Source organism: Panonychus citri, unplaced genomic scaffold (assembly GCF_014898815.1).
Source record: "Panonychus citri isolate SS breed McGregor unplaced genomic scaffold, ASM1489881v1 Contig00138, whole genome shotgun sequence".
NCBI classification, from domain to species: domain Eukaryota; kingdom Metazoa; phylum Arthropoda; class Arachnida; order Trombidiformes; family Tetranychidae; genus Panonychus; species Panonychus citri.
The window spans coordinates 1,009,134-1,021,521 of NW_026515543.1; the positions used below are offsets into that span (position 1 = coordinate 1,009,134).

General features: G+C 34.5%; 1 protein-coding gene across 2 annotated transcripts; it reads left to right on the plus strand.

Moving 5' to 3' along the window:
• The first annotated feature begins 4,320 nt into the window (after positions 1-4,320).
• LOC128393153 (uncharacterized protein DDB_G0283357-like) lies at positions 4,321-12,120 on the plus strand. Of its 2 annotated transcripts, none has more exons than XM_053353282.1 (4): positions 4,321-5,704; positions 8,630-9,460; positions 9,647-10,869; positions 11,432-12,120. In XM_053353282.1, the coding sequence occupies exons 1-4, from the start codon at positions 5,164-5,166 to the stop codon at positions 11,486-11,488; spliced, it is 2,652 nt and encodes an 883-aa protein (XP_053209257.1). In that variant the 5' UTR covers positions 4,321-5,163; the 3' UTR covers positions 11,489-12,120. The 2 variants fall into 2 exon arrangements, with proteins under 2 accessions (XP_053209257.1, XP_053209258.1); XM_053353283.1 differs by having other exon boundaries at positions 4,322-5,704; positions 8,735-9,460.
• The last annotated feature ends 268 nt before the right edge of the window (positions 12,121-12,388 follow it).

Sequence of the window (12,388 nt, forward strand, 5' to 3'; positions counted from 1 at the left end):
CAATTTGGAGCACAATCAAATTTGATTGTAGTCATAATATAAAAAGCGTAAGTCACAATCAAATCAATTTTATTATCTAATTGTTGATCATCATCAGTTGTTTATTTGTCGATCAATCTAAAAATCAGTTCAATTTTTGTGATTAGTGAATGAAAATCAAATTTAATTGTTAGAAAGTTGTGATTAATTGTAATTGGTTTTTTTCCCCGAACTCAATTGGTCACAATGATTTTAATTGTTGTCACCTTGTTTTGTTTAATTACCTGGTTACCGTTAATCCAGATTGAAGCTTATCCATCATCATCATCATCACCTAATCAACATTATTTATCAAGTTTTGCTTCATCACCAATGGTTGAACATTATTCAGCTAATCTTAATCCTTATTTTGAGGATTTTGGGTCCGCTGGTTTATCTGGATCTTATATTAAACCTCGAGATCATATTAGCCGGTGGTTAACTTACGGCTGGGGACCAGGGGGCAGATTCATGCCCTCAGCCATGCGAAAGTATAACAAATGTATCAAGGAGACCAATGATCCCGATAAGTGTACGGTTCCCGTTATCCAGAAACGATCTCAATACTTTCCATCGTCATCAATTTCCGTTTCCTCTTCATCATCATCTCCAATTGATCCTTCAACCCTTTCACCATCAATCAAAACAGTTGATGAAATAACTAATTACTTGATACCTTCTCAAATTTATGATTTTAATCATTACAATTAAAAATCTTGACTGATTGTTAACAATAATCAAGAAGAAAAAAAATTATTAAATAATACAATAAGTTTAAATCAATTGTGTAACAATTAAAACCGATAATAAATCAAAACAATTAAACAGCAATTAATTTTCAAATTAGTATAATATGTCAATGTACAAACTTTTGACCTTGAAAACGATGGAAAAAGTTACTTTACAGAGAAAGAGAGAGAGAGAGGAAAGTTTAAAATCGTGAAAAATTTGTCCCACCGGGTAACCGGAACTCACTTTGAGCTTAAAAGGTAAGATGAAAACATTTTCGAGCTTCGAAACCATCGGTTGAATAAAGGGAAGTGGCAATTGTGCCAAAGAATGAAAATAGGACGAGATGATAATAATAACAACAGAGGGTCAGAGAGAGAGAGAGAGAGAGAAGTGGGTGGGGTGGGGTGGTAAAGTGGAGAAGGGAAGCCCTCTCTCTCTCTCGGAGGATTTAAACATGAACAGTTATTATTAGCGTTTTTCTTATTATGTAAGATTAAAGCTCAAAAAATGGGAATCATATTAAAACGTTAAGACGTTTGAGTAACATATTTTTTCCCGTTTCCATTATTACCTTTACCTGAGCTCTTCCTCATCACGACCACCCCTCCTCTCTCTCTCTCTCTCTCTCGTGTGTATTTTTTACGCAATAACAGTAATAAAAGCAGCAGTAAGGTAACAATGATGATAATGCAAAGGTAACAATGTGCTAAGGTTTCAATGAAATCCAAGGTAACTGTTGACTCCATTTTTAGTAACCTTAACAACAACAAACTAACAACCTTACCTATGGTCCTAAAAAAAGAGGACCAATATGACCTTATGGACCGATCGAGGATGAGGATGATGAAAGTTGGTAAAAAAATAAAAATTCACTTCCTTTGTAAAAGATATATAATGATGATGATAAAAAAAAAGTAAACCTAAAAAAAGGTAATATAAAAAACGCTCGGACAATGGAGAGAAATGGGCTTGAGAATAAGGGAGTGGAAGATGATGATGATGATGGTGTGTGTGGATAATAGAGGATATATAAAGAGGGAGAATGATGATAAGAGAGTGAGAGAGGAAGAGAAGGAAAGAAAGAGGAAGAAGATGACAGGTACAACGTGAGCTATAAAAAGTTTTCTCTTTTTTTTCTCTACGTGTTTTTTTTTCTTCTTCATCTTCTCGTTGTGATGATAAAAGAAGTGAAAAAAGAAAGAGAGATGATGATGATGAGAATGATAAAGATGAAGATGGCATAAGATTGAATAAGAAAATACCGTTACGGTTACGGGTCTTTCTTTTCCCTTTTCTTTGCATCGGTCAATCTGCAAATGGACCTCAAGGTTTACCTTCGACTATCATTATTTTGTCTTCTCTTTCATCATCATCATCATCATCTTTCTTTTTTATAATACATTCTTATGCACAGAAGGACATAGAGAGAGAGAGAGAGAGAGAGAGATCTCCTCATCTCCACCCCCGTATCTCCTCTCTCTCTCTCTCTTCTCATCTTCATAGTGACAAAGGTAAATGATGATAATAATAACGATGATGACGATAACTGTCCCCATTACCCACCATTTACCTGATTGACCTTGGGGGGAAGGGGCTAAGGTGATGGGTCGCTAGTGTCACCGTGTGAGAAAAATTTTATCAATATGATTTATTACAGAGGCAAAAACATTCAACAATTAAACTATTGAATAAAAAGAGGACACCAACAAGATAAATCTTGAAAATTGATCAACATGATTAACAAGATTAACTAATCATCTTCCCTTAATCCAGTTGAAAGTTAACCCAATTTAACTTTAAATCATAGTAAATATTAAATCCCACCTCAAATACAATACTTGAAGAAATTGAGGAAAAAAAACAAACTAAACTTATTGTTTTCAATAGGAAATAAAATTCAATTTGATTTGATTGCTGTGGTTTCATATTATTATTTTGGGTTAAATTGTTTGATCATAAAAATAAAATATATAAAACTAACCACAAACTGTTAACCAATTGAATAATCAATAAACAACATTTTTACTCCAACAATTCATAAATTGTTGTTGTTGTTGTTGTTGATGATCACAATCAATTTCAATTGCAATTCAATTTGTTGATCCAACAATTGATTCAATCAATTTAGTTTTATTTATTTACTGGGTCAAACCTTAATCTTTTCATATGGTTACATAATATTATCACATTATTATCATGATTTTTATATTTATTTGGTTTTTTTTTGAGGATAAAAGTTGTTATATTTATCAATGGAAATGATGATAAATATCATCCTCATCATCTTGTAGGCGTTAGGATGATAATCTAGTTTTAAACCAATAGTAAAGAGGATTAGGAAAGGAGTGATAAGTTGGTTGTTAACAAGAACCGGATGATAGAAGAGGTAAAAGGTTTTTCCTCCTTTACTTGACCACTCAAACTGACCAATAGGGTTACTTTTTCGGGGGTGGGGGGAGAAGTTTTCTTCCTCTTCTCCTATTATCACTATTACTATTACTTCAAACTGACCAAGAAAAGACTGACCAATAAGAGGAAAAGGTAAAAGTTTATGATCAATCAACTGAAATGTTACTAATTTTTACTTTAATTTGACAACTTTTATCGTCTAATTGTTGATCATGAAACCAAGTTAATTGGTTGTACTTTAAATTGTTGCACTAATTTAGTAGTTAATGTTTCAAAAAGGTAATTAGATTAGTTGATATTAGAACTTTGAACTTTTTTCCTCTCACTCGATTAATCGAAACTCATTCATCAGATTTACTAATGTGGGAGAGAGATGAATGAAGATACAACAACAATAAAAAAAATAGTATAATAAAAATAACACTAAGGAGGAGGAGGTGATGATGATGATGAAAAACTAGCCAAACCAGCATGAGCATGATGATAATATCATTTTTTTCATCATCATTATCATCTTGTTGATGGTAATGTTTTTAAAGGCGCCGTATCAAATTAGGTGATGATAACTTTAACTCTTGGATTTTTTTTTCTCACTAAACATTTATCATCATCATCATCATGTAACTAAATGTAATAATCAACAACAATTAAGCTAATCACCATGATATCAAGCTGAGCGTTTCAATATTGTTTCATGATTATCATGTTATTCATAAAGAAATATTTGTTTGGTGAATTTTTCTCCTCATCTTTTTTTTCATCATTTCTAAATCATCATCATCATCATCATAATCTTGATTAAATGAAGGTTATCATCTTGATTATGATGATGATGATGATAATTATTGTTGATATTATATCAACAATAACAATATTACTCTTCAATTAGACCGAGAAAATTTTGCTTTTTTTTATTGGCTTAAATATATTTTATTAGTTAAACTTAATTGTGGTTAAATAAATGATTTCATTAGCTTATCATTAGGTTAAGAGGTGGTAATGATAATGATTATTGATAATAAAGTGGTTGATATGATTAAGATTAAGGTTGGATTAAGGTGATGATGATGATTATGATTATGATTATCTGGATCATGATTATCATCAAAATGATGAAGATAATTGTTTGATTTGATTTCATTCATCAGTTTCAATGTTACCTTCAAAGTGTAAATTGTTTCATTGTTTGATTAACATTAAGAATGTGCTTGTTAAATGGTTAATCCGTTATATTGGATTAGTGTAAATTTTTGCTTCTTTTCATCAACACAAATATCATATAATCTAAACTTCAATTGTAATAATTAAATTTTAATCCAGTTATGTGATAGTAAAAGGTGCCAATCAATTTTTTCTTGTTTCTTTGGACATTTTGGACTTTATCATTGAATCATATTCGTTATCGTTATCATTATCCTTTTCCCTAAGTGCCCTGAGGGTTTGTTTTTGTTGTTTGTGAGGAAAAAAATTCTGGAAAATTTTTTTGAAAAAGTAAAGTGTGTGAGAGAGAGAGAGAGAAACAAAAAGTTCTAAGAATAAATTTCGAGACAAAGTTTGATAATCGATTTATTCGTGAATTGAAACTATGAAAATCAACTTATATCCTCCATTAATCTGTAATCTGTTTTTCGTTTTACTGTTAATCCAATCAAATGGTTTCCGGGCTGAGCAAGGTTTTAACTCATCTATGGGTGAGGTTAAAATGGAGTCGATGGTCTCGATCACTTCCGGTTACCCCGAAAACAACAGTAGAGAAGATGGAGAAGCGAAAGAATCAAACGACAGTATTGGATCAGGTGGAGGAGAAATGGAAGAGGAGAAGGAAGAGAAAGTGACCATGGAGATGAGAATAGAAGGGAAGAAAACGATAGTTCAGAATCAGACGAACAATCCACCCTCCCCACCACCACCACCACCACCTCCCCCATCTCCTCCTTCGTCCACTCATCATCATCATCATCGTCAACTGAAAACGGCGACAATGAGAATGAGGAAGATAAATTAATGTCTTACATTGAGGGTAAGATATTGGAAATTGTCCCAATCTCAGAGGTTCCATATGAAAGTTTCACTGAAAATTATCATGAAATAGATCCTAATGATTCACATGATAATGAAACAATCTCAAAAACAACATCGACAACCACAATAACAATACCAACTGAAAGGTCAACATCAGCTGATTTGGAGATTGAGGAATCATCTTTACACCATCAAATCTCAAGTTTATCAGCAGAATCAGATGATGGAGACATAAAAAGAAATGGAAACGGAAATGATGAAAAAAGTAATCATGATGAGACTCCTGTTGATGTAACAGAATCAACCTCAAAACAACAACAAGATGAAAACATCAATCACAACAATAATACCAATGGTAACTCTGCCCTCTCTTCATCAGCCTCTCCTCACTTGGCCAGTTCACCGTTATCCAAGGTAAATGACCTGCGGACATCGGCCAATTCTGTTGCCGTTAAGGTTACAGAGGTCAAAAAGAAAAGTTTGGCTGCCAAAATGATGGAAAGACTGAGAAAGAGTGATAAAGGTAAGAAAGATGCAAATCATTATCATCATCATCTCTCTCTCTCTCTCTCTCTCTCTCTCTCTCTCTCTCTCTCTCTCTCTCTCTCTTCTCATTGAGAGAGAATAAAAAATCGTTCCCTTCCCCCTTTCATCTTAAACCCTCTTCTCGGCCTTTTTATCATTGTGTCCACTTAGATGAAGACGAAAAAAAGAAGATAACATAAAAAAGAATCAATTTTCTTCTCTTTTCTTCTTCTTCTTCTCCATCATCATCACCATCTTTCTCTCTATCTCCCCCTCCCCATTGACCTATCAAGATGCCGCCTTTTTTATCAATCTAACAACGGTCATCACTGAGAGAGAGAGAGAGAGAGAGAGAGAGAGGAGAGGAAAGAGCTTGAGAAAACTGTTTTTTATATGTTACCTTAAATAACCATAGATGCACAAATATATACACAAGACTCTAAGACATTGATAAGATGAAAAGGAAGATAAAATGAGAAGATGAGAAAGAAAAAAACTAGAAAATAGCTCAAGGGGTCCCGTTAGTTTCCGTAGCCCACAGGTTATTCGAGGGTCATCAGTACAAATACATATGATAACCTTGAGGTTTTTTCTTGCTTCTCTTTCAATATAAATATTACAGAGGAAGAAGCAGAAAAAAAAACCTTAAAGTTTCCCAATCATTTACTGTTTGTATCCAAACACAAAACTCAGGTAATAATAATAAGAAGATATAACAGCTTTTACCTGTTTCTAAATAGCTTTACATACAACATATAAGCGCAATGATAACAAAAGCATCCTCATCATTTTCACCGTTATAATATCTCTCTAGTATTTATTAATACAAATACTAAATTCAACTTACAAATGCGCAATTTTTTATGCAAAAAATACCCACAGACACAAAGGTCACTTTCAGGTTAATATCATGAGAACCTTAATCCTCCATCTTTTTACACCATCTTGATAGATTCACACACCGAGATGAGAGAGAGAGAGACAATTTCGACATCATTCAACCTTATTACCTGTGTAATATTATCATCATGCTTACAGGTAGAGAGAGAGAGAGAGAGAGAGAAGGTGAGAAAATTTTATAAAAGAATAAAAAAATTCTCTGTAATTTTTTCTCTCTCTCTCTTTCTCTCTTCTTTATTGTATTTAAATCAATTGCAAATTAAATGGTTAAATCAATTTAGAATTTGTGGAAAAACAAAATTAACCATTACCTTTATTCATAAGACTGACCATGAGGAGATTTTCGGTCAAGGTTGGATTAACTCTTATGTTTATTCATAATCGTTAATCCAATTTGATTGCATAACATTAATTGAAAAGTAAAGGAAATTGAAAATAATTGTTTTCTATTATTTTATTTTTTACTTTGTCCTACTTATTATTATTATTATTATCTGATTCTAAAATAAGATAACATTGAGTGAAAATGGTTTTGAAATCATTTTCGGATAAGATTAATGGTCAAGACGGAAGTCGATGAAAGATTAAGATTATTTTAATATATACTTTGAACTTATCAAGTGGATTTAGGGATCAGTGATTTAAATGAAGAAAAAAAAATTAACAACGATTATTATGTAAGGTACAAAATTTACAACATTTTTCTCAATTAATTGTTTCAATGATTTAATTAATTGTGATCAACACCATATGATGTCCATAAGATTTGACTTATCTGTCTAATTGTTTACCATCATAATGTTTGTATTGTTGAAGGATAAATTTAATAGTAAGTTAATTATTTACCTGTTGAGATTTTCAGTTCTCGAGATTTGTAATTAGTCAATTGGACAATTAAACACGTAATGATTAAGAAGCTGATATAAGTACTAGTTTTCCTAATACAATCTCCGTATGTCGTTTTTGTTTTTATTTTCACAATTCGAATCATTTTCTCTCTCTCTCTCTCTCTTGTCTTTTCTGCCCTTGGGGTTAATCAGGTAAATAATGATAATAGCAAGTTTTTTGTTGTAGTTTTGTAAGTGAATTAACTTGATCATCATCTTTGCAAGGCACGCGTCTTGTGTACATTAAGTACGCCTCCTCTTCCTCTTCCTCCTCCACCTCCTCCTCCCCTTCCCACACCCACTCCTCTTATTCATGAAAAGCTTTCTAATAGTTACATGATTATAAAGATGAAGATGATGACAGGAAATTGACAGCACCGATGCATATTTTACCTTTTAAAGCTTTCATTTTTACCCACTGCCACTTGGTCACTCTATCAACTCTCTCTCTCTCTCTCTCTCTCTCTCTCTCTCTCTCTCATCTCTCTCATCTCTCTCATTCATCTTGAATGTCTTATAATTTTCTTATGAAGTGTAAATGATAATAAGGTTTCCTCATGAATCAATGAGCTCAATCAAGGTTAGGCTACTATCGTTGTCCATATGCTACCTTTTGATGCTTCCCTGCACCCATCACCCACCTCCACTCATACACACACACACACGCTTCATATGCATAACCATATATTACCTCATCTGATGTTATCTAGTCTTCTAAACAAAATGTTTACCTTAACAATTTAACGGTTCATTTCATTAATGAATCTTTCATATTTACCATGACCCATGTTGCATTGCAATCATTATCTAGGTGTCATCTTGCCAACATGCTGTTACTCTGATTGATTCAATTGGTTTACCTTTCAACCTTTTAACCTATTCCAACAATTTAAATGTTAATTACTTTGTTGTTTCAAAATTACATCCCAATGCTTAATCATTACAAGAGTTGTTTCCATGTAATATCATTTTGATTAAGATTAAGATTATTAATACTTACACGTATTAATAGATTATCTAGATTAGGTTTAAGATTTAAAGATAAATTAGATTAGCAATTTGATTGATGGATTTTTTTTTAATTGTTTGCTTTCTTTTCTGTGTCTTTGGGTCTTTGTTATGGTCAACCTTTTTAGATGAGTCATGTTCTGACCATTCCCATCCCTCCCATAGCCGTTATCGGCATCGTCGTCCCTCCTCTCTACTATCGGAAGCTAAAGATTTGGTTTACGTTAACGCAGGTACCGATGATGCCAAGAAAAATATTATCGTCGTTTCCAATGGTGGCTCAGGTGGTGGTGGTGGTTCTCATGGTGGTCATTCAGGGTTGAATGGAGGTGGTTCTAGACATCATCATCATCATCATCTTCAATCACATCTTAGTCCAACCGAGCAACAGATTCCAGGTCATCAAGTTGTACCAATATTTACACCTATTGATGAGCATCCTCATCTTCAACAGCAAAATCAAGCTCATGGTCAACAGATTGGTGGTCATCACCATCATCATGGCAATGATCCTGAAAGTCATGGGCAAGCATATCCTTTATTTCAAGATGGCAGAGGAGGATCAAGTGGTAATGGTAATGGTGGTGGTAGAGGGGAAGAAGGAAGAAGCATTTTACCTGGAGAGACTCCGTCAAGTGCAGGTCATCATATTGATGGTCATTTGGGTTCATTGGGATCAAATATTGGTAATGGTGGTGGTGATGCTAATAGTGGGGGTGGTGGAAATGGTGAAATTACTGGACACCCTCATCATGTTCATGGTTTATCGGGTTCACCAGGTAATCCAGGAAATCTTGACTCTCCTGTTGACTCACCATGGCCACCTCATGTTGGCTCATTGGTTGGACCAAATAGTGAACCCACTGATGCTCTTGGTCGGGGTGGTGGCGGTGGTGGAGGTCATACTTTAACTCACCATGATCCAATCACTGCCGGTGGACCAATATCATCAATATCAGGTAGGCTTCATAATGATCGTCATCGACTTGAAGGATCAGGGTCAACACTTTCAGAGCAACTTATCCATCCAACTTCAACTGACCATCATCATCACCTTACAGGTCACCTTTCAGGGTCACCTTCATTAGCTTCTGTTATTGAATCTCTTGGATTAACTGATTCCACTTCTTCATCATCCGCCTCAGGTTCATCTGGCCCAACATCAGCTGAGCATCTTCATCATAGATTTCAATCTGGATCATTAGGTGAACTTGTCCGAGCCGCTGGATTGACCCTTAATCCTCCCCGATCAGAGCAAATGTCACCCGAAATCACTCCCTTCTTTGAAACATCTAAATCAGATTCTCGAGGGGACACATTGATCAATCCTCTTACCGGTAATACAGCGAGTTCATTGAAAGGATTTTCCCTTTTATCTGATTCTGCAAGTTTATCCAATCTGAGGTCACTTTTGGGTGGCTCATCTTCATCCGATTTAACCTCAAGTCTACTTGGATCTTCACTTACCTCTGGTTCTGGTGGTTCGTCATCCACCTCATCAGGACCATCTTCAGGCTCACTCAATGATCGTCTATTGTCCAGCCTATTGGAACAATCGTCAAAAACTTCAACCCTTGACGATCTTAATGAGCAACTTAATCCTCTTCATGGTGCTGGTCATCATCATGCTCTCACAGAGTTAACCTCATCCCGATTGGGCAGTTCATCAGGACTTTTAGGTGAAGACATTGGCTTTGATGATGCACTGAAAAGACTGACCATGATTGAGATGTTAAATAAAAAGCAAATACCTTTGACCACCACCTTAATTGATGAACTACGAGGTGAACCTTCACCTCTTCACACTCTAAGTGGGGTCAATGGTAATCCTCTCAGTTTACTCGATGGTGACCTGAGGAAATTAAAGAATCTTCAACAATTAGCCCAAGTTCAACAAGCAATTAAAAAAAGTCAACAAACATCATTAAAAGCTAAATCATCTTTTGATCAAATCGGTGGTCAGTTAGAGGATGATGACCAACCACAAGATCATCGTAGCGGAAATAATAATGAAGGAAGAGCAGCAATTTCAACAAGATATCGATTATCGGGTAATATCAATGGAGCAAATCGTGGATCATCATCAATCGAAAGTGGCCCTACCGGTGAACGTCGAATTCGTCCAGGTCAAAAGGTGAAAACTTTAGATGCATTAACTAAACTTCGCCAGCAACGTGAACGTTTCCGTGACCATTTTCGACCGTCAACCAAAAGTAAAATGGAAGAGGAGGAAGAAGAATACGAAGAATCCGGAGTGGAACATGAAGGTGATGAATCTCGATCACTTCTTTTAGGATGGAAAAAGCCTTCCCGCTCCGAAGTAGATTCAACAATTTTAACCGACAATTTTCATCACCTTAATGGTCAGGTAACCGATTCCTTGGCAGCATTAATTCATTCACCAGAAACATCCGAATCATCAAAATTATCACCACACCCTCATCATCACCATCATCATAATAATCACTATCAACCATCAATACCTTTTGGTCAACGTCATCCCAATCATAACCATCAACATAATCCACATCATCATCATCATCATCATCATCAACAGCAACCACAACAACAACAACATCCACTCTTTAACACTCATCACCATCAACCTTCATCACCTTCACCCTCAATATCTTCATCATCCTCACCAACCCACCAGTCTCATGATCATCCTCATCTTCATCTTCATCCTCATCACCAATTCCTGTCCAATCAACGTACACCAAACATATTACCTTTTCATTCAAGAATTGAAAGGATGGTTAATAATGCCAACAATTTACAAAGTAATCAAGCTAACAATCAATTTAATAGTGATAATACTAACTTTACTAATCCAAATTTTAATAGTAATCATATTAATAGTAATAATAATTATGCCAATAATGTTAATCATGCTAATAATAAGATTCCATGTTCTGATTGTTTTTTAGGTGATAAATCATCAAAATTACATCCGGATGCAATTGAAGCCATCAGGTCATTATTAACGAAAACAGGATAGAAACGATCAGGCTGCTGGACAGAGGTCATCATGAGAGCTGTTATTTCATCATCATCACCATCATCATTATTATCATCATCGTCATCAGAATTGTAATAACTTTGCTTTGGTGTTTACAACTCGAAACATAAATAATATGAGAAAAGAAATAAAAAAAAAATGAATCACAAATTGATGATAAATTTAAATTCTTATCAATTATATGATTGATATTCTTGAGTATTTACCTGAAGGTGGTGGAAATTGAGGAGGAAGAAGGGGAGAAAAAGGTGAAATTCATCTGAGTGTGAAAAAAGTGATACTTGAAATGTGAAGATAATTTTTTCTTCTTCTCTACCTGGAAAAGAAAAGAAAAACATTTCTTTTTGTAAACTAATTTCATCTTCTCATCTTCATCTTTACCAACCGAGCTCATCATCATCTCCTTATCATCCTCATCATTGACATGTAATCTCCTCCCTCTTCCTCCACCCATTGATATATATAATCATATCCCACCATCACCATAACTGAATGGGCTCACTGAGCACCAAGAACTTGAAAAATTGAAGCTTCCTTTTTGTATTCATATTACAGCAAAAAAAAAATAGCTAAATTATTAGTAACTTTTCAAAGATGCTCACTCAGCTCACTCTCCTTCTTTCTCTCTCAAATGATGATAATCATCATGCTGATGATTCCATGCACCATAAGTCCCAAACCAGGTAACTTATTGTATTCCTGATGAGAGAGAAAGAGAGAGAGAGAGAGAACAACATTATCATGATAACATAATGATGACAATTTCTTATCGTACCAATGATTATAATCCATATTAACCATACGGAAAAAGGTAATCAAGAGTCCAGTCAAGGTTGAAAGATAATCTTTTCCCCTCCTACTTTTC

What these genes read in the sequence shown, in the direction of transcription:
- LOC128393153 (XM_053353282.1), top strand. Translation starts at nt 5,164, where the DNA reads ATGTCTTACATTGAGGGTAAGATATTGGAAATTGTCCCAATCTCAGAG. An exon ending in ACTGAGAAAGAGTGATAAAG is followed by an intron (nt 5,705 to 8,629) that starts GTAAGAAAGATG and finishes CAACCTTTTTAG; the next exon opens with ATGAGTCATGTTCTGACCAT. An exon ending in ACCAATATCATCAATATCAG is followed by an intron (nt 9,461 to 9,646) that starts GTAGGCTTCATA and finishes CATCCGCCTCAG; the next exon opens with GTTCATCTGGCCCAACATCA.